Raw genomic sequence first — 19543 nt, forward strand, 5'->3', positions numbered from 1 at the left:
GCGTCGGGTGCCTGGAAACGAGTCACGGACAGTTGTGAGCCACTGTGGGAGATGGGAGCTGAATTCAGATCCTCTGCAAAAGCAGCCAGTGTTCTTAGCCTCTGAGCCATCTCCCCAGCCCTCAGAGGGTGGCTTGTGAGGGTCGGTTATTTCCCTCGGCCTATGGTGCTTGGCAGGAAGCGCCTCTAACCCCTAGCCCGTCTTGCTGTCCCAGGGTTCATGTCCTCTCTCTCCAAAACCTACTACGAACCAACAGTAATCCAAAACATTTTGGTGCTGGCACGACAAAAAATATACAATATTCCTCTATTTTATTCCAAAATACTGCATGGACTAGAATAGAAATCCAAGAAAGAAGCCCTCATACATACAGCCAGACATTTAAAAACATTTATTTTGCACATGTGACTGTTTGGCCCGCACATATGTACGTGTGCTTTTTGACAAAGGAGCAAAGGCTGCTTGATGTGGGGTGAACACTCTTCAGCGCCTGAGCCCGGGGAAACTGGATCCCACATGGGGAAGAAGGGTGAAGGACACACCCCGGTCCTCTTCATGTATGTTACAGTATGTTCTTTACCTTGGCCGTCTTGTGGGACTCCTAACGGCGGAGCAGTGGCTGTCCCTGACTCTCCTGCCTGTTTGGGGACCCGTTTCCTCACACTGAGTTGCCTGGTCCGGCCTCCGTACAGAGGGAGGTGTCCCCCTCAGCCTCAGGTGCCAGGGCTGGTTCTGTCCACGTGAAGCCTGCCTGTTCTGAAGAGAAACGGATGCCGGTGTGTGTGTGGGGGGAGCATGGGCAGAGGGAAGCAGTGGGGAGGCACTGGGGGAGAGGGGTGAGGGGAAACTCTGGTCAGGACGTCAAAAATAATAATAATCAAAATTTAAAAAGAAAAGAAACGGTTCAGGGCTGGAGTGACGGTTCAGCAGTTAGGAGTGAGGCCTGCTCTTCCAGAGGACCTGGGTTCGATTCCCGCACCCACTTTAGGAGGCTCCAGAGCCAGGGGCTCCCGACTCAGGCTTCTGGTCTCCCGGTCAGCTGCATGCGTGGGCACCTATCCACACACAGACACGGCATTAACGAGAACAGAAGATGTTTGAAGGTGGCTAAGTCACAAGTTCTTATCTTGCGCGTGTTCTTACCTCAGTAGATTTCTTCCGTGCTGCTAAGCGGCGCCCGGGGCGTGCGCGTGCTCCGCCTTTGCTGTTCTGAAGCAGGGCCTCACCGCGTAGCCCAGGCCTCTCCTGTTGCAGTCTTGCTAGTACTGAGCTGCAGGCACGTGACTCCGTGTCTGGGCATCACAACAGCATCTTTTGTTTGTTTCCTGACAGGCTCTCATTATGTAGCCCTGGCTGTCCTGGACTCACTCCGTAGACCAACCGGGCTGGCCTCGAACTCACGGAGATCCACCTGCCTCTGCCCCCCGAGGGCTGGGGTTCTAGGCGTGCGCCACTACGCCGGACTACGATAGCATTTTAGGGGTGGGGTATCCAACGAGCTAAATAGAACAAATGGGTTTGGCCGGGGTGGCCCGTTGGCCTCTTGGTGAGCAAGCTGAGGCGCGTGCATTTCCCTGAGTCTCCACTAGGGGGAGGTGCTAGACCTGCTCTGGCCTGTCCGTGGGCGTCTGGAAAGGTCCCCCTGGGATCCGGTCGGCACCCGGTGGGAGGGCTCTGGCAAACCTGACCGCCCCACAAAGCTTTGTTCAGGAGACAGGGCAAAGGAATGGTGAGTTCCAGACCGACCTGGACTAGATAGAAAGTTGCTAGCCATCTCTCCAGCAACTCTGATTTAGGTGTGTGTGTGTTTATATATGTGTGTGATGATCCTCCTGCCTCCTCCTCCTCCGTGTGGGATTACGGCCGTGAGCCTCACCCGGCTCATAAGGACACTTCTTCCTCCAGACCTTGCTTTCATGACTGCAGGCTGTCATTCTAGACAGTTGTGTGGGTGCTGGGAATTGAACTCAGGACCTCTGGAAGAGCAGCCAGTGAGTGCTCTAACCTCTGAGCCATCTCTCCAGCCCGAGCGTGTCTTGGGCATGGTGTCGCATGCCTGCAACCACTTGGGAGGCTGCGCTGAGACAGGAGAATTGCTGTGGCTTCAAAGCCAGCCTGGGTGTGAGAGTCCAGTGTGTTTGTTTGTTTGTTTGTTTCCCTCTCCTGAGAGCCCGCTCAGCAGTTAGGAGCCCTGGCTGCTTTCCCAGAGGACCCCTGTTTCATTCCCGGCGGTCACGCTGAATGACACAGACCTGCCCGGCACCCCAGCTGTCGATGGACCTGCGGCCTCTCAGTGGGCGCCTGCACTTACATGCGCAGACGGACGTGCACGCATGAAATTAAAATAGTAAAAAAAAAAAAAAAAAATCTTAAAAATACTGTAGGGGCTGGAGAGATGGCTCAGTGGTGAAGAGCAGTGGCTGCTCTTCCATTGGACCAGGGTTCAATTCCCAGCACCCACATGGCGGCTCACCACCTTAGGCGGCGTCTGGTGCCCTCTCCTGGCCATTGCGGGGACTGCATGAGTTTGGACATGGCGGGCGACGCACGGGTTTATTATAAAATAAGGGGCAATCCTAAAGGAAAGCAAACTCGTGGTGGCGAACAAAGAGCCCACTGCCCGTGTCCCCATGCGGACACCTCGTGGTCATCATGCAGTCCCGTTTGGTGGACATTTGGGTGGTTTTCATCTGGGGCTGGGCCATTACGTCATCCCCCCCCCATGCCCACGTTCAAGTTCTGCTGGCTACCTGTTCCCCGCGGGCGACAGGGCTGTGAGCTGCGTGCGGTGGCCCTGCCCTGCCCCTGCCTGCAGATGCAGCGATGGCCACGGGAGAGGCGAGGCTGGGGCTGCAAGCTGGGCTCCTGAGGTCTGCCGCACCGTCGGGCTGAAGGTTACTGGGGGCTGTCACTGGGGGGGGGGGCCCCCCCCCCTTTTTTTTCTCCCCTCTCCCCCCACCCTTTAATTATTCCCCCCCCCCCCCACCCCAAGCGCCTGCCATCCTAAAGATCTGCCCGGTTAATCAGTCACCGCCCCCACCCCCGCCCACCCCTCCCACCCCCAAAGCTGGGCAAGGGGCATTTGCCGCGCGCGCGCTGTCCGCCCGGCCCCTTCCCCCGGTGCGGCGGCGACCGGAGGCTGACCATGGTCTGGACCCGTCTGCGGCTCTGCGGCCCCTCCCGCCCCTCCGCGGGCGGCCGGCGGCCCCTGCGCTTCGACGGCGGGGCCTTCCGCCTCAAGGGGACGGCGGAGCTGGCGCGCGCCTGGCTGGTGCTCCGCCTGTGCGCCTGGCCCCCCGCGGTGGCCCACGGGCTCGCGGTGAGCAGCAGGGCGCGGGGCCGGCCGGCCCGGGCTGGCCCCGACCCGGCTCTGAGCCCTCCCGCGCTGCCCCCCAGCTCCAGGCCTGGTCTCGGAGGGTCCTGGGCTCCCGGCTGTCGGGCGCGCTCCTCCGAGCATCCGTCTACGGGCAGTTCGTGGCCGGGGAGACGGCCGAGGAGGTGGAGGGCTGTGTCCGGCAGCTGCGGGCCCTGGGGCTCCAGCCCCTGCTGGCGGTGCCCACCGAGGAGGAGCCAGAGTCCGCTGCCAAGAGCAGGTGAGCGGAGAGAGAGCGAGCCGGGGTCCCGGGGAGGAGGGGCGATGGCAGGGAGGGGGCTCCCGGCCGGGGAGGCTGACCTCGCCGGCCGCGCAGCGAGGCCTGGTACGAGGGCAACCTCCGCGCCATGCTGCGCTGCGTGGACCTGTCTCGAGCCCTCGCGGACGCCCCCGGCCCCGCCCGGAGCAGCCTCATGCAGCTGAAGGTGACGGCGCTGGCCAGCACCCAGCTTTGTGTAAGTGACAAGCGGGACGGGGATGGGGACCCAGACGTGGCCGCGCCCCCCCCCGCCCCAGGGTACCCTCACCGTGCCAGCCGCCACCCCATTTCAGAAGGATCTATCGGCTTGGATCCAGAGGCCAGGAGGTTCCTCGGAGCTGAGCCCTGAGGGGCTGGCGGAAGCCATGGACTCGGGCCGGGTAAGGACTAAGGAGTCACCGAGGACGAGGGCGGCCTGGACAAATGTGGGTCTCCTGAGGGCCTAGGGGCGGGAGGGGGTGAGGAGCTTCCCGGAGCAGGCATCCAGACAGCAGCACGGTCTCCACAGAGGACAGGACATGAGTTTCTGGTCAGTCGCTGAGCACCGCCCTGCATGCCTGTAATCCCAGCTCTTGGGAAGCTGAGGCAGGAGGATGACATCACTGTGGTCAGCCTGGGCCGGACAGTGAGACTTACCTCAAAAACACACAGGCAGGAGAGAGGGCTCGTGGGTAGTGGGGAGAGGGGCTGCAGACCCCTTTACTTCTCCCGGCTGTTTGGGCTCGATGGGTCCACGTCTCTGGGCTGGGCTGTTTCTCTCCCTCTGACTCCTCCCTCTGTCTCCACACGTCTCTAGCCTCGCCAAACTGCCACTCGCCACACCCCAGGCCACACCTTTTCCTGGGCTCTCACATTTATACCCCCAGAGCCCTGGACCACGCCCCGTCTGGGCCACACCAGCTGTGAAAGGCCGTGCCCGCCCAGCATCAGATGAATATCAGCTGTGATAAACCCAGCTGAAATCCCACACTTGGGGTTAAAAGGGAAACATGTTTACATAAGTGAGCTTTCAAGAAAGCCAAAATGTCCCTCACGTTCCCGCCCCCGTGTCCCCAACCCTGCTACACAGGCATGCGCTGCTGTGAAAATAAGTTTGGTTTTGGTGTTTGTTTGTTTGCCAGTCAGTAGCTACACTAGTCTATGCCTGCTACAAGGGATTTTCCTTCCCCTCTGTGTGCCTGTGTTTTGAAACAGGCTCTTCCCGGGTAGCCTAGGCTGGCCTAGAACTTGCAATCTGCCTTCTCAGCCTTCCCAGCGCTGGAGTGACAAATGCTGGCCACCAGGCCTAGCCCTTTATGCGTTTATTCTTCATTCGCGCATTCTTCCGTTCATTCATTCATTCCTCAGTATTGTTCTAATGCCCTGTTTCTGCGTGTGTGTGTGTGTGTGTGTGTGAGGGCGAGAGTTTATGCGTGTTCTCAAGCATGCGTGCAGGCCTCAGGCCCGCCACACGAGATGGCACGGTGGGTTTGCACGCCCCCCTTTGTCCCTTAATCCTCTCCGGGTGGCTTGTCACGCCCACTGCGGTAGGAATGCCACGGGACGGTCGCTCGGCAGCACCGGGCAGGAGCTGTCTGCGCGTCCTCCCGTCGCTGCGCTAAAAGCCTCTGACAAACGCAACCTGAGGGAGCCCGGCTGGTCCGCGCGTCGCCCTGTGCGGACGCCCATCGCCGGTGGGGGGACGTCAGGGCCGCGGGGCGGGACGCCGCGATCCGGGACCCGCGCCCAGAAGCACGCGCCGCCTGCCGGGGTGGCCACACGGGGGCGGCAGAGGCCTGGAAGCCGCCGGTTCCCCCGGGCGCGGGTCCCCCGTCGAGCGGCCGCTCTGCCGGGCCCTTCCCCAGGCCTCAGGCGCAGACCCTGTGGGTGGCGAGGCCAGCGGCGCCGCCTGGAGGCGGGGGCGTCCGCGCCCCTCCGGCTGCCTGGGGCTGGGGACTGGCCGGGTAGAGCGTCCTAACCGTTTAAACTAGTTTTGCCTCCTGACTTAAAGACGAATGTTTAATGAAAACTGCCAGCCGAGCCAGGTTGATGGTAAACTCCCAGAGACCCAGCACGTGGTGGTGGTGGTGGTGGTGGGGGGGAGCTAAAGGCCGTCCTTGGCCACACAGTGAATTCTAGGTGAGCCTGGGGCGCGTGTCCCAGGTAGACGGCAGAGATAGCCCTTGATGAGCCTGAGGACACAACACACAGTAGGACCACGCAGCTCCCTTTCCATACGTGGAGCCTTCCTGTGGCTCCAGGACTCCCCATCAGCCTGGGGGTGAGTTTTGGTTGGGTTTGATCTTGTCTTTTCCTTTTAGGGCTGGATCTCAGATAGCCCAGGCTGGCCTCTCACTCACTTCGTAGCCCAGGGTAGCCTTTCGCTCCCAGCCTTCCCGCCTCCCCCTCCTAAACGATAACGCTACAGCTGTACACTACCATGACTGGCTTATGTGGTGATTTTGCTTATTTTTGGAGACCCCCTCTGCCGCCCCGGCTTTCTCCTTCCCTTTTTTCTTCCCTCCTTTTTTTTTTTTTTTTTTTCCTTCTACATCTTTTTTGATGTAGCTTGTGCGTGCGTGCGTGCGTGCGTGCCTGTGTGGGCTGCCCGGTATACGTCCACAGCTTGGAGTGGAGGTCAGAGAACAATTCTGAGGACTCAGCGTCTCCGGCCACCTCGTGGGTCCTGGGACTTGAACTCGGGTCTTGAGCCTTACCAGCAGCTGCATTCAGCCACAGGTTCAGCTCGCTGGCCCCTTTCTTTCTCTATAGACAGACTAGCCCAGGCTGCCTCCACCTCCCAAACTGTGAGATTACAGGCATGCTTTCCCAGAAATTCTGGTTTCCCACACGCTCTTCACACAGACACACAGACACGAGCACACACACACACACACACCCTTTCCTGGCGGGAGAGCGGAGGAGCCAGCAGTGCTGAGCAGACTCCCTGATGCCCCCTAGGGCGTCCAGCTCCCCTGCCTCAGCACGGAGCAGAACCGGCACCTGCAGGCCTCCCTCCGCCGCTTGCACCGCGTGGCGCAGGTAAGGCGTGCGTGGCCGGGCTCCGCGCCCCGCCGGACCCCGCCCCGCCGGGCGCCGCTGTCCCCGACCTCGGTCCCCTCCCCCGCAGCATGCCCGGGCGCAGCACGTGAGGCTCCTGGTGGACGCGGAGTACACGTTCATCAACCCCGCGCTGTCCCTGCTGGCGGCCGCCCTGGCCGCGCGCTGGAACCGCCCCGGGGAGGGCGGGCCCTGGGTGTGGAACACCTACCAGGCCTACCTGAAGGTAGGTGCTGTGCTCTGCGGGGCCGTGGGTGGGGCCCGGCACCCCATCCTCCTGAGGCTGCCTGTGCGCCCCCCTGCCCCGCAGGACACCCACAAACGGCTGGAGCGGGACGCCGAGGCCGCACACAAGGCTGGCCTGGCCTTTGGGGTGAAGTTGGTGCGCGGGGCCTATCTGGACAAGGAGCGGGCTGTGGCCCAGCTCCACGGGACGGAGGACTGCACTCAGCCCGACTACGAGGCCACTAGCCGAAGGTAGGGAGAGGCCAAGAGGCCGCGGGAGAAACCACTGGGGGACTCTAGGCAGGGGCTCTACCACTGAGCCACACCCCAACCCCTCACTGGGGGATTCTAGGCAGGGGCTCCACCACTGAGCCACACCCCAGCCCCCTCACTGGGGATTCTAGGCAGGGGCTCCACCACTGAGCCACACCCCAGCCCCTCACTGGGGGATTCTAGGCAGGGGCTCCACCACTGAGCCACACCCCCAGCCCCTCACTGGGAGGTTCTAGGCAGGGGCTCTACCACTGAGCTACACTCCAGCCCCTCACTGGGGGATTCTAGGCAGGGGCTCTACCCCTGAGCCACACCCCAGCCCCCTCACTGGGGATTCTAGGCAGGGGCTCTACCACTGAGCCACACCCCAGCCCCTCACTGGTGAATTCTAGGCAGGGGCTCTACCACTGAGCCACACCCCAGCCCCTCACTGGGGGATTCTAGGCAGGGGCTCCACCACTGAGCCACATCCCAGCCTTGTATTTAAAACACACTCTTGCTAAGCTCCCAGAGAGACCTTGAACTCACTCTATAGCACAGCGAGGCTTTGAACTTGCAATCCTCCTGTCTCGTCGTCCAGAGTAGCTGGAATGACATGCTCATTACCTTCCATGGAGTGCTGAGCCAAACATCTTGTGTGTGTCTCCATGTCCACCGCCCCTGCAGGGCTCAGGACCTCCTCCTCCGTCCTTCCCGGCCCCCTCCACAGCCACCCTCAGCTTAGCTGCTTTCCTCTGCAGTCATCACCCCTGAGGCTACTTCCCTGCTGGGGACACTTGGGCTGTCACTAATCATGTTCGGTGCACATATATGTTACTCTTCTCACCGCTGTGACAAGAGCTCTGACAAAAGCCAGTTAAAGACGAAGTGGTTTGTTTGTCTCATGGTTTGAGGTGTGACAGCGTGGGCATGAGGCGGCTCTCACACATGGCCACGCTGAGTCCTCAGTCAGGAAGCAGAGGGACCTGGGTGGTGTCGGCTCATCCTGCCTCCCCCATCGAGGCTTTGTTGGTTGATTGGTTGTAGTTTCTTGAAACAGGGCTTCTCCGTGTAGCCCTGGCTGTCCTGGAACTCACCCTGTAGACCAGGCAGGCCTTGAACTCACAGAGATCCACCTGCCTCTGCCTCTGCCTCTGCCTCCCGAGTGCTACGTTTGAGGCCAGCCTGTTCTACAAAGCAAGTTCAGTTCAGCCAAGGCTACACACAGAAAGCCTGTCTCAAGAAAACAAAACAAACAAACAAAATCCATCCATGCTGCAGAAACTAACCCTGGGTAAATGTCATCTCGGGCATGGCCGAGGCAGCTGTCGGGTCAGAGACCATTCAGTCCTGGCCTTTAGAAGCACGTTTGTCACCCTTGTCCGAGAGAGGCTGAGGCAGGAGGACCATGAATTCAAGGGCCTGGGCTACCCAGTGAGACTGAGTGTCAGAAAACAGAAGAGAGAGACAGCTCTGAGGAGCTTGTGCCCATAGTGCAAGTCCCCGAGCTTGGTCCTCGTCCCCTCCGTGAGCTGAGCGGAGCCCTCCTTCAGTTACAGCCGCTGTCTGGAGCTGATGCTGCGACGGGTGTCCCACCACGGCCCCCTGTGCCACCTCATGGTGGCTTCCCACAATGAGGAGTCTGTTCACCAGGCGACTAAGCGGTATGAGGTTAGGGGACGGGAGACCGGGGGCCCTGAGAGGCCCCGCCCCTTTCCTGTGCCTGCCTGGCCATGATGGGAAGGGGGTGGGGAATGAGGAACAAGAAGAGGTTCAGTAAGGAGGCTCGAGGGGAGGTCGTTGCAAATATTTAACCCCACCCTGCATGATGACACACACCTGCTACCCAGTCCCCAGAAGGCTGAGGCAGGAGAATCAAGAAGTTGATGCCAACTTGGGTTACCTAGTAAGAATCTTCTATGCCTTTGTGTGACAGGGCATTGTCCCTTATTTACCGAGACACAGGGGAGACAGAGATTCCAGGGAGTGGCTGACACTCAACAGAACTGATGGAGTTGTTACTGATTTGATCTGATTTTTATGTGTGTGTGTGTGTGTGTGTGTGTGTGTGTGTGTGTGCACCCATGAATGCAGGTGCCAGGGGAAGCCAGAAGAGGGTGTCAGATCCCCTGGAACCGGACTTACAGACAGTTGTGAACTGCCAGGTGGGTGCTGGGATTTGAACCCACGTCCTCCGGAAGAGCAGTCGGTGCTTTTAACCACTGAGCCGTGTCTCCAGCCCTGCAGTGGTTGTTTACCACTGGGCCTGAGGATAGAGTCATTTCTCAGAATCGTCTGTGGAAAACTTGTTCTAGGACGAATCTCCATGGAAACCACAATCTTCAGATGCTCAAGTTCCTCCTGTCAGATGCTGTGATATTTTAATATTTGCAGGTGGCCCCTGGACCTCTTCCTGTGGGCTTGGTGTCGTGAAGCTTATGTATACCGCCTAGAGTGATCGTGTAAACGCTACATAACTAGTTACACTGTCAGGGGAAACCGTGCAGGTCTTTAGCACAGACCGGCCCACCCTGGCGCTTGATCCCGGGTTGAAGCTGTGGGTGAGGAACTGTGGCTCCAGTGGCCAGCTGCCCACCCGTATTTGAACTCTTGGGTGGGGAATGGCTGACTTGCTCTCTAGCTCTAGCCACTGTCTGGACTGATGATGTGCCTCCCTCTGCAGCATGTGGGAGCTGGGCATTCCTCCGGATGGGCCTGTCTGTTTTGGACAACTTCTGGGCATGTGTGACCACGTCTCCCTGGCCCTAGGTAGGGGAATGGCCCGTCCCTCCATTTCTACCCCCCCCCCCAGCCTCCCATCCCCTCCCAGCCGGATCCCTCCTGCTGTCCCCAGCCACCCTCTAGCTCCACTCTCTCAGGAAACCCGGCTCATCCTCCAGTTCCTTCCCGACAGATCAGTGGTCCAGTACCCTCGGCCCTTGCAGGGCTGTGTCCTGTGTCTTCTTTCCTGGTTTGTGCCAGGTCTTGTTTAAGGCGCCATGTTGCCCATCCTGACTACTGTCCCTGGGGCTGTACACCAGACTCCTTTCCTTAGGCGGGGCATTAAGGGTGACAAAAGCTCTTTATGGCTGGGAAGATGCCCAGTGGGTAAAGTGCCTAGCGTGCAAATCTCCAGAACCCGTGCGAAAGCCAGACAGTGCTGCAAATGTCTGTCATCCTAGAACGCCTGTGGGGTGGGAGGCAGAGGCTCCAGAAGCCTGCAGGCCAACTCGTCCAGTTTCAGGCAGTGCAAGGAGGCCCTTCTCACAACACAACCTGACTTCTGGCTTCTTCTTGCCCTAACACGTTCTCTAGGTGTGTGGAGGGGTGGGGGGTGAACACCCCACAGACTCTCCCTCAGAAGGTGTGCTTTTTCTGAGTTCTAGTTTAATGTGGGACAGGGCCCCAATAACTCCCAGCCTAGTCAGGCTCCCAACTCCACAGAATCTCATAGCATGCTAGGTTATCCAACAGCAATTTCTCCTTCAGGGACAGGCTGGCTTCCCGTGTCTGCGCTTTCACTTTCTTAATTCCTGAATTAGTAGACCCTTGCTCTCAACTGAGGTGTTTGTAGCCAGGCGTGGTGGGGCATGCCTTTAATCCCAGCACTTGGGAGGCAGAGGCAGGTGGATCTCTGTGAGTTTGAGGCCAGCCTGTTCTACAGAGCAAGTCCAGGACAGCCAAGGCTACATAGAGAAACCCTGTCTCAAGAAAAGATGATAGATAGATAGATAGATAGATAGATAGATAGATAGATAGATAGATAGATGTCAATCTCATAACCAGTCAGAAGGGAGGAAGGGAGGGATGAACAGAGGGAGAAGAGGAAAATCATTTGTTTTAATTGCTTGCGGTAGAGTGTTTTTTTAGTAATGAATTATATCTCAAACACCCAGTCTGCCATCCTCTGAGCAGAGGAGTTAACTGCTGTTGCGGATTCCCAGGAACAGCTCTCTCCCTGAGCCCACACACACCCAATCCTCTCCCCAACAGGGCAGGCTGGATATGTGGTCTATAAGTCTATTCCCTATGGCTGCCTGGAGGAGGTGATCCCCTACCTGATCCGGAGAGCTCAGGAGAACCGGAGTGTACTTCAGGGTGCCCGCAGAGAACAGGCTCTGCTCAGCCAGGAACTGTGGCGGAGGCTGCTGGGAAGGAAGGCCTAAGGGTCCCTCCATCGGCACCACCAGGGGCCGTGTGCTCAATAAAGGTCCTGAGACCCTGGCCCTGTCTGCACTTCTCTGAAGCTGCCTCCCTGTGGAAGGGCTGCTCCTGCCTCCACCACCAGAGCTTGGATAGCATGCCCGAAAGTCTGGAGCTGGTTAGTCCTATGTGGTAACACACTCCCTCCCTCCCAGCACAACGGAGGGAGGCTGGGGCAGGGGATCATGAGTTCCAAGCCAGCCTGGGCTACATACTGTGAAGGAGGAGAGAGGAGAGAGAGAAAAAAATGAATGAATGAATGAATGAATGAATTGGGTCTTTAGAAGATCATCTATCCTTCAAGGAGGTTGGTCAGGGATCTATTCAAGAATTCTTCCCATCTCAGAGGATCGCAATAAATCACACAGCTGAAGAGCAGACACTGATGACTTAAGACAAAAGCCTTGGCCAAGGCCACATGCCCAGGATGGGTGGACGACTCCTTTGGTTAATAAACATTGATGGGCAGGCTGGCAGGATGTCTCTGTTGGTAAAATGTCTGGTGCACAAACATGAGGAGCTGAGTTTACTCTCCAGCACCCATATAAACTCCAAGCATGGTGGCATAGGCTGAGACAGGCAGATCCTGGTCAGCCAGCCCAGTCCAACTGGTGAGCCCCACGTCCCAGTGAGAGGGGCTGTCTCAGAAAGATGTGGCACTCAGAAGCACAGGCAGGAGTATTACAGGTTCAAGGCTAGCCTGGACTACAAAGTAAGACTCTATCTCAACAAAACAAAACGAAATAAAACAAATAGCTGAGAACACAGATCATTGGCAGAGCATCAGCCTAGAATCCCCCAGTGAGGGGCTGGGTTGTGGCTCAGTGGTAGAGCCCCTGCCTAGAATTCCCCAGTGAGGGGCTGGAGTGTGGCTCAGTGATAGAACCCCTGCCTAGAATTCCCCAGTGAGGGGGCTGGGGTGTGGCTCAGTGGTAGAGCAGGGGATTGGGGTGTGGGTATGGCTCAATGGTAGAGTTTGTGCTTAACATATACAAGAACTTGAATTCCATCTCCAGCACTGAAAATAATCATAAACGTTACAAAGATGGAAAGGAGCCAGGTGATGGTGTACAGCTTTAATCCCAGCACTTGAGAGGCAGAGGCAGGTGGATCCCCGAGTTCAAGGCCAGCTTGGTCTACAGACTGAGTTCCAGCACAGCCAGGGCTACACAGAGAAACCCTGTCTTGAGTACCGAGCCACATAAAGAAAAACACACAGAAAAAAAGGTTCAGATGAAGGAGTGAGGAGACAAGGACAGGGGTGCATAGGGACTGATGGTGCAGCTCCAGAGACAACAAGGAATCATGGGAGCGACCGGCAGAGGAGGGTGGGGCCAAGGAGGGCAAGGAAACCAGGCAGTGATCTCCTGTGTCAAACAATAGGAGTGACCCCAAGCCGCAGCAATGAACAGGTTAGGTCACGCTGCCCCGTGCAGACACAGAGTTCGAGACAGCCTTCTACAAGCGATGGAGCCAGCCCTGACTAGAGGCCAAACCGCCCTTCTGAACGCCAAGGGCATCAGACTTTCATTGACTTCTCTCGGCAGGGGGAGGAGAAGAGGTCTCGTAACTGTCCGTCAGCCGTGGGTTTTGTCTCCAAAGAGTAAGGATCCCAGCAGTTGGAAGGTGGAGACAGAAGGAGTGAGAGCCCGGAGTCAGAGTGATTGTGAAGGGAGTTATGGTTTTGGGAGACCTTCTCCCCTCCCCCACCCTTCCTCTTTCTCTCTCCTTCACACACACACATACACACGACCTGGTAGATTAAAGCATGGGCAGCTCTGCCCAGGAGCCTCTGAATTACAGCCGGGAGCCACTCGCATGGATGTCCTGGGTTCAGGACAGGGCAGGAAGGTGTTCAGGAAAACGCAGAGACCGGGTGACAGAAACAGGCGCCCACCCGATGGGCCCACCTCATCCTGTGTGACAGTGTTGAATGCCCAGCCGTCAAAGAAGAACAGACCTGCATGCAGCGCTGAGTAGGTAGCAGCCTTCAAAGGTTGAAGGTGGGAGGGTGAGGCTAGGACATAAGGGCAGGGGTGTCAAGCCTCTCCCCACCCCGCCTCGCTCATCTCTCGGTTATCTCCAGCCCCCACGAGAGAGTCAGTGTTTGCTGAGTGTGCCTAAAATCCCAGCACTGGGAACTGAGACTAGAGGTTGCAAATTCAAGGCCAGCCCACACTACATTGTAAGAAATTATCTCAAGTGGGGTGGGCAAGAGCAGCCTACAAACATTTTGGGGAGTGTTGTTTTGTTTGTTTACTGAGACGGGGTTATTCTATGTAGACTAAGCTGGACTTGAGCTCCTGGCAATCTTTCTTGCCTCCGATTCCTGAGTTCTGGGAACAAAGAAATGAGCCGGAAACACTTGGCTCACGTTTCTGCAAAGTGACCTAGGCAATTGTTACCATGAGCCCAGGTCAAGGGTGTTACACCCGACGGAGTTGTAGGCTGTGTTGGTCTAGGGGCTCCTACTTTGTAAATATCCTTGCGTTCTGCCGCAGCTGTTGAGAGGAACAGGGCGGGAGGCAGGCGGTAACCAACAAACGCACCTCGGTTAAAGGCGGCGTCAAGATAAGGACCCAGAATTCTTCTGCCCTCAGGCTCCTTGCTCAGGTCCCTACCTGTTTCAGAGACTAGAGAAGCTAGGAAAGAGTGGAGACTGGGTGGAGAGGAGCAGCCGTGGTCCAGGCCACGTCTAAAGGAAGGCGTCCTAAAGGGCCCTCAGGCATGGGGTGCAGGGAATTGGCTGGAAACAGCCGTGAGATGGCTGAGCGCGGGAATACGGAACTGAGGTTAAGAGGAGCCGAGAGGGTGCGGCTGGGAGTTGGGGAGATGGCCGAGCTGTTAGCACTGGCTGCTTTTCCAGAGGGCCTCGAGCCTTAGCACCTCACGGTGGTTCACAAGCCCCTTTAACTCCAGTTCCAGGGGCTCCTGTCCCCTCTGTGGGGCACCATGGGCATTAGAAGCCTGTGCGGTGCATTTACGTACATACACACAGCAAAATTCATACACATAAAATAAGAGACTCGAGCTACCCCAAGTCCTGGAGCAGGCAGGCAGGAGCGAGAGCTAGCTGGAACCTCTTGGATCAACGTCTCTGTTCTCTCCTGCGATGGGATGGGGGTGGGGGGGCGTTACTTTTTAGGGTGGGCTACTGCGCAAGTGCAAGACGGCAGGAAGCCGCAGGCCTACGCGCGCCTAGGATTCCAGCGAGGCCAGCCATCGCTGTACCACCATCACGTGACAGTCACGCTTGCGCCCAACGGTAGGTACCAAGCCGTCAGGGCCAGACTCCAGTTCCGGAACTATTTGGAGCTTTCAGGACCCCACACCCATTTCATTCCCCACCTCCAGCCCCAGCCCAGCTCCCCTTTCACCCAGACCCCATCTCTATCCTGGGAACCCAAGACCTCCCCAGCCCACAGGCCCGCCAGCACCCTCCAGAGCCCGCTAGCCCCTTCGTACCGCAGAACCCTACCCAGCCTTGGACTCTGCCCGCAGCTCTCGAGTTTCCCTGGAATGCCCACCCCTGTCCTAAAATTCCCGCTGTCACCTCTGACCCCTCTCTAGGGCTCCCGGCCCAGCCCACCAGACATCTCCTTCCCCGTCAGACCTTCCCGGGTGGCCTTCTCAACCGGACTGCCCCCCACTCTGAGCTGGCCCTGTTGCCCTTCACCTGCGCCCTGCCCTCGGGAGCCGGCTGAGGCTGCAAGCGCCGCACATGCGTTCGCGGGCCTCACGCTTCCCGGTGGAGCTGGGCTTCGTGAGGGAGCCAGATGCCCAGGTGGGCCGTCTGCATCGCCTCGCTATGGCTGGAGGCCCGTGCTGGGGCCTGGCCAGGCTCCTGCGTGGAGGTGAGCCTCCGCTGCTGGGATGGTGTGGGGCAGGAGCCAGCAACGAGGGGACGGCTTCAGTTGGCCAGCCCGTAACTGGGTGCCAGGGTCCTGTATGGTTGCCACTCCTGCTGGGCGCCAACGTCTATGGTCAGACGGGATATGAAGGGGAAGCCGTTCTGCAGAAAGCAGGGGGAGGAATCTCTTGGGCTGGGCTGGGCGAAGGTCCTAGGGTCTAAGAGAACTGGGTGTGTAAATGAGTAGCTGGCTACAGGGAGCTGACGCTGAAGGGTACTGGACCCAGACAATGAAGAGCCTGAGACGGTGGGCGAGCATTGCTGGGTTTGGTTGTGTTTGATGAGAAACCACTGGTTCCGGAAGTCGGACGAGCACACTGCGATGAGCAGGTGACAGTTTCACAAGCTGACTCTGTCTGGACACTGTCGAAACTTACTTACTGGCCGAGAAGGCTTGCTGAAGAGAGAGAGAAAGCGTCCATCATGAAGCACGTGTCATCCCGTTCCTCAGGAAGCTGAGGCTGGAGGATGAAGAGTTTGGGAGAAGCCTGTGTTAATGAGACCCTGTCTCAAAAAATGTTTTTTTGTTTTTTCCCCTTATTTTTAAAAATTAAGTCTGTCTGGGCATGGTGGCACACGCCTTTAATCCAGCACTCAGGAGGCAGAGGCAGGCTGATCTCTGCGAGTTCAAGCACAGCCTAAAGGGTACACAGAGAAACCTTGTCTTGAAAAACAAAACAAACAAGCAAAACAAAACAAAATTATTAAATGTTTTTGTACTAAGCATCATGCTTGCTGTTGGAGTTTATAATCATAATTAGCAATTCCTATCTAAATTTTCTGAGGTTTTTTTTCTCCCTGGTTATACACAGGTATTACATTACATCGACTTCTATATATATATATATCTACAAAGTTAAAATGTGAGTTTTCCCACTGGTGCTAGGGATAGAACCCAGTGCCTTATTTGTACCAGGCAAGCAGTCTACCACTGAGCCACACCCAGCCCCTCACTGGGGGATTCTATGTAGGGGCTCTACCACTGAGCCACATCCCAGCCCCTCACTGGGGGATTCTAGGCAGGGGCTCTACCACTGAGCCACACCCCAGCCCCTCACTGGGGGATTCTAGGCAGGGGCTCTACCACTGAGCTGTCCAGGACATAGAGCTTTTGTCCTTTAATTCATTAAAGTCCATTACATTGATACACCCGCTTTCTGGGGATAAGTCGGGTTTCCTTAGGTTTTTGCCTGTGTCATATGTGGAATTCATTTATAGTTTGACTTTCTGGTTCTGGAAACTGTCATCTAGTTTTGGAATTAAGGTCAGGCTGGCTTCATAAAACAAGCCTTGCCCTCTTAGTGTATTTTTTTTTGTTTGTTTTGGAACAGCTTGTTTGGGATGATGTAATCCTGGCAAAGATCTGTGTTTTGGGAAGATGCCTTTAGGGTACAGGTTGAGAGTGCAAAACCAGTTAAGATGTCATCGCAGAATTTGGCGGAGTCTGTGAGTAAGATGTAAGGCAGAGAATGTGCTGAGACGTTCTGGAGAACCACATTTGGCCCCTGGGCTGACACCTCTGCTCTGGGGAGGATGAATATTTTCACGGCAGACGGGTATCTCCCCGAGTTCTAGCTCCATGGAGCTTCTAGTGTGTTGAGGTACTAGTTCGAGGACACAGAAATGGATTCTGGGATCAGGGCATAGCTGTCCTGCCGTGGAGGCCATGGCTAGGACAGAACCAAGGGCAATGGCAGGATGATGAAGAAGGAGGTGGAGCAGGCACCAAGCCAAAGAGAGACAGTGGAGGCCAGAGTTGACCAGCATTTGCCTAGGGGCGGGGATGTCACTCGGCTGCAAGCGCGTTTGTTTATAATGTTCAGTGTCCGTACATACACCAGTCATGGGGGCGTAGACCTGTAAGGCCCAGCCCAGCCCAGCCCTCAGAGACGGGAGGAGCGGAAGTCCACGGTCAGCCTCGGGTGCATATTGAGTTCCACACGAGCTGCGGGTTGCCTAGTGGCTGGAAAGACAAGCTGGGAACCCGGAGCGGACACAGTCTTAAGCTTTCTGTCCCTCAGTTGTCCAGGTAGACGGTGAGAACTCCGCCGGGCAGACGGCGCTCTTCCTGTCCGCGCTCCTGGGCCACGCTTCGGCCGTGCGCCTCCTGCTGACCTTTGGCGCCAACCCCAACCAGTGAGTGGACAGCCCCAGCACCCCAACCCTCCCAGCGCACAGGTACCCCGGCGCTCTCCCCGTCCTCTGAGTTAAGCTCATCTCTGTTGTCACTGTGGCGCCTCCCAGAGCTCACAGGCACGTCTTCCTCCCGCGCTGACCCCTGGAGTCCTCACGCGACCCACTTCCCAGGTCGCCTCCCGTCCGCCCCGCCCCCGCCCCGCCCCGCTCCCTTTGGTGCCTGCCTCCTCCCTGGTGGACCATCCCGCCGTCGCCTCGCCTCCTGTCCTAGCCGCTGCCTCGACGGCAGCACACCCGTGCACGCGGCTGCCTCCTCCGGCCGAGGGTTGGTGCTGTGGCTCCTGCTGCAGGCAGGAGGCGACCTGCGTCTGCGGGACCAGCAGGGTCGCACCCCTCGAGACTGGGCTGAGCGGGGTGATAGCACGCAGAGCTGGGAGGTGAGCGGGGGGGGGGGGGGGGGGGGCAGGGGCGGGCGGCGGAGGCATGGGGGGTGGGGAAGCGTGGGGGGTGGGGAGGGGAGCGGCGCCGGGAGCTCGGCGGAGGCCTGGGGCCAGCCTGTGACCCCGTCTGACCCTGTGCCCCACCCAGGTGCTGGAGCTGTTGCAGTGGTGCCGTTCCCACATGTCAGCGCTGGTGCAGAGCGGGCAGTTGGCGCCCACCGTGTCCCTGAGTCACTTGCAGGCTGGCTCTGGGCACAGCCTGTGTGGCTCGCTACCCTCGCTGAGGCTGGTGCAGGCAGACAGGTAACAGTCCACGCCCTCGAACCTCCAGGGCCAGCACACCCAATGGCCTCATACTTACCCTCAGCCTGCCCTCTGTCCCAGGGCGCTGAGGCAAGGGCAGCTCAGGAGATCCCCCAAAACCCCCGCGTTGGGGTTCGGCCAGGTAAGAGGGAGAGGATGGGAGGGCAGGGACTACCCCCCCATGCTGTCGGTGTCAAAGCCCTGCTGTCTTCCCTCCCTCAGCTGAGCTGCCTCCAGCCGCCGGCACTGGTAATGGGCATCCCGCTGGCAGACTCCAAGGAGCTGGCACCAACCCAGGGTGAGCCTGACCGTACCTACGAGAGCAGTTCTCATACCCTCATGGCCAAGTGAGAGCCTGTTCCGTGCCCCCAGAGCGCCCCCGCCTCCCGCTTCCCTCACCAGGAAACCCTGCCTGTGGCACTCACCCACTGCCCGTTCCCCAGCCTCCTGTGGAAGGGCCACCCCGTTACCGTGCGGCAGCTGAAGACCCCCGAAACCCGCCCCGATGTGCTGTTGGCTGACCTTCAGCACTGCAGGTTAGCAGTCCCAGCTGACCTCCGACGCCAGCAGGCCCTAATCGAGGGGCTGTGGCACTAGCCAGAGCTGTAGTGAGGCTTCAGCTCTGTCCTAGCACCCAGCCCAAAGCCTTCCTGCGACAGCGACCCCCTTCTCCCTGTCGAGCAGTACCCAGATCTGTGTGGGAGAGGCCGAAGGGGTGGGAGGGACCTTAGGCCGGTAGGGTGGGGCTGGGGCTAGGCTGTGACAGGGGTCTCAGTGTCAGCTGCTGAGGCAGCCCTCCCCTGGCCCGTGGCAGGTGGCAGCCCGGCTCAGCCCTCGCCCTGTGCAGCTGGGACAGGCTGTGAAGGGCCTGCTCTGTCCCCTCCCAGCATCCTGCACCACCCTGGGCTGCTGCTGCTGATGGCACTGAGCCCCTCGGAGGACCTGTCCAGACTGAGCCTGCTCTTTGAGCCCGTGTGCCTGGGCTCCCTGTATCTCCTGCTGCACTCTCCAGGACCCGACCAGGAAGGTCCCCGAGCCCTGCCAGGCCTGCCGCCCTGCACGCTGCTGCTACAGGTGTTGGAGGCCCTGTTGTTCCTGCAGTCCCGCTGCTGGGCCCACGGTGGCCTCAGTTCCCATGCTGTGCACCTTGTGCGGCCAGGCCTGGCCAAGGTGAGCCACCTGGAACACGGGCGGCCGCTGCATCAGCCCAGGCCGCAGCCCAGGTGAGCGCCTGTCCCCGTGTCTGCCCTGTGTCCCTCCCAGCACGCACTAGCTCACTAGACCTTTTGGCCTCTCCAGGCTGCAACAGGACCCCCCCAAGAGAGACCCAAGCCCAGGGCTCCCCCCGCCCCCTGAACTGTACCCATGGCTACCGCTTGAGCTGATCCGTGGCGACGTGCCAG

General features: G+C 58.5%; 2 protein-coding genes across 6 annotated transcripts; both read left to right on the forward strand.

Moving 5' to 3' along the window:
- Nucleotides 1-3066: 3066 nt before the first annotated feature.
- Nucleotides 3067-11372, forward strand: Prodh2 (proline dehydrogenase 2). Of its 5 annotated transcripts, none has more exons than XM_055594888.1 (10): nt 3067-3319; nt 3397-3593; nt 3690-3828; nt 3926-4012; nt 6573-6653; nt 6742-6897; nt 6982-7148; nt 8702-8812; nt 9832-9917; nt 11142-11372. In XM_055594888.1, exons 1-10 carry the CDS (start codon nt 3146-3148, stop codon nt 11312-11314), a joined length of 1371 nt encoding a protein of 456 aa, XP_055450863.1. In that variant the 5' UTR covers nt 3067-3145; the 3' UTR covers nt 11315-11372. The 5 variants fall into 5 exon arrangements, with proteins under 5 accessions (XP_055450863.1, XP_055450862.1, XP_055450860.1 ...); XM_055594885.1 differs by adding an exon at nt 9243-9313 and having other exon boundaries at nt 3075-3319; nt 6742-7148; nt 11142-11218; XM_055594883.1 differs by having other exon boundaries at nt 3075-3319; nt 6742-7148.
- Nucleotides 11373-14468: 3096 nt separating this feature from the next.
- LOC129667199 (uncharacterized) lies at nt 14469-19255 on the forward strand (the record flags this gene model as incomplete). The annotated part of the gene is given in 10 exon segments (XM_055594695.1): nt 14469-14616; nt 14706-14812; nt 14922-15205; nt 17318-17401; nt 17669-17834; nt 17986-18140; nt 18222-18282; nt 18363-18487; nt 18584-18706; nt 19006-19255. Coding segments are annotated over 10 exon segments (1503 nt in total), but the record flags the coding sequence as incomplete, so codon positions are not given.
- Nucleotides 19256-19543: the final 288 nt, after the last annotated feature.

The sequence above is a fragment of the Psammomys obesus genome, unplaced genomic scaffold (assembly GCF_907164565.1).
Source record: "Psammomys obesus unplaced genomic scaffold, mPsaObe1.curated_primary_1811, whole genome shotgun sequence".
Taxonomy (NCBI): domain Eukaryota; kingdom Metazoa; phylum Chordata; class Mammalia; order Rodentia; family Muridae; genus Psammomys; species Psammomys obesus.

Bases quoted from the DNA above. Each gene is read 5' to 3' on its own strand.
- Prodh2 (XM_055594887.1), top strand. From the start codon at position 3,146: ATGGTCTGGACCCGTCTGCGGCTCTGCGGCCCCTCCCGCCCCTCCGCG. The intron at 3,594-3,689 runs GTGAGCGGAGAG...CCGGCCGCGCAG, and splicing joins GAGTCCGCTGCCAAGAGCAG to CGAGGCCTGGTACGAGGGCA. The intron at 7,149-8,701 runs GTAGGGAGAGGC...GCCCTCCTTCAG, and splicing joins TACGAGGCCACTAGCCGAAG to TTACAGCCGCTGTCTGGAGC.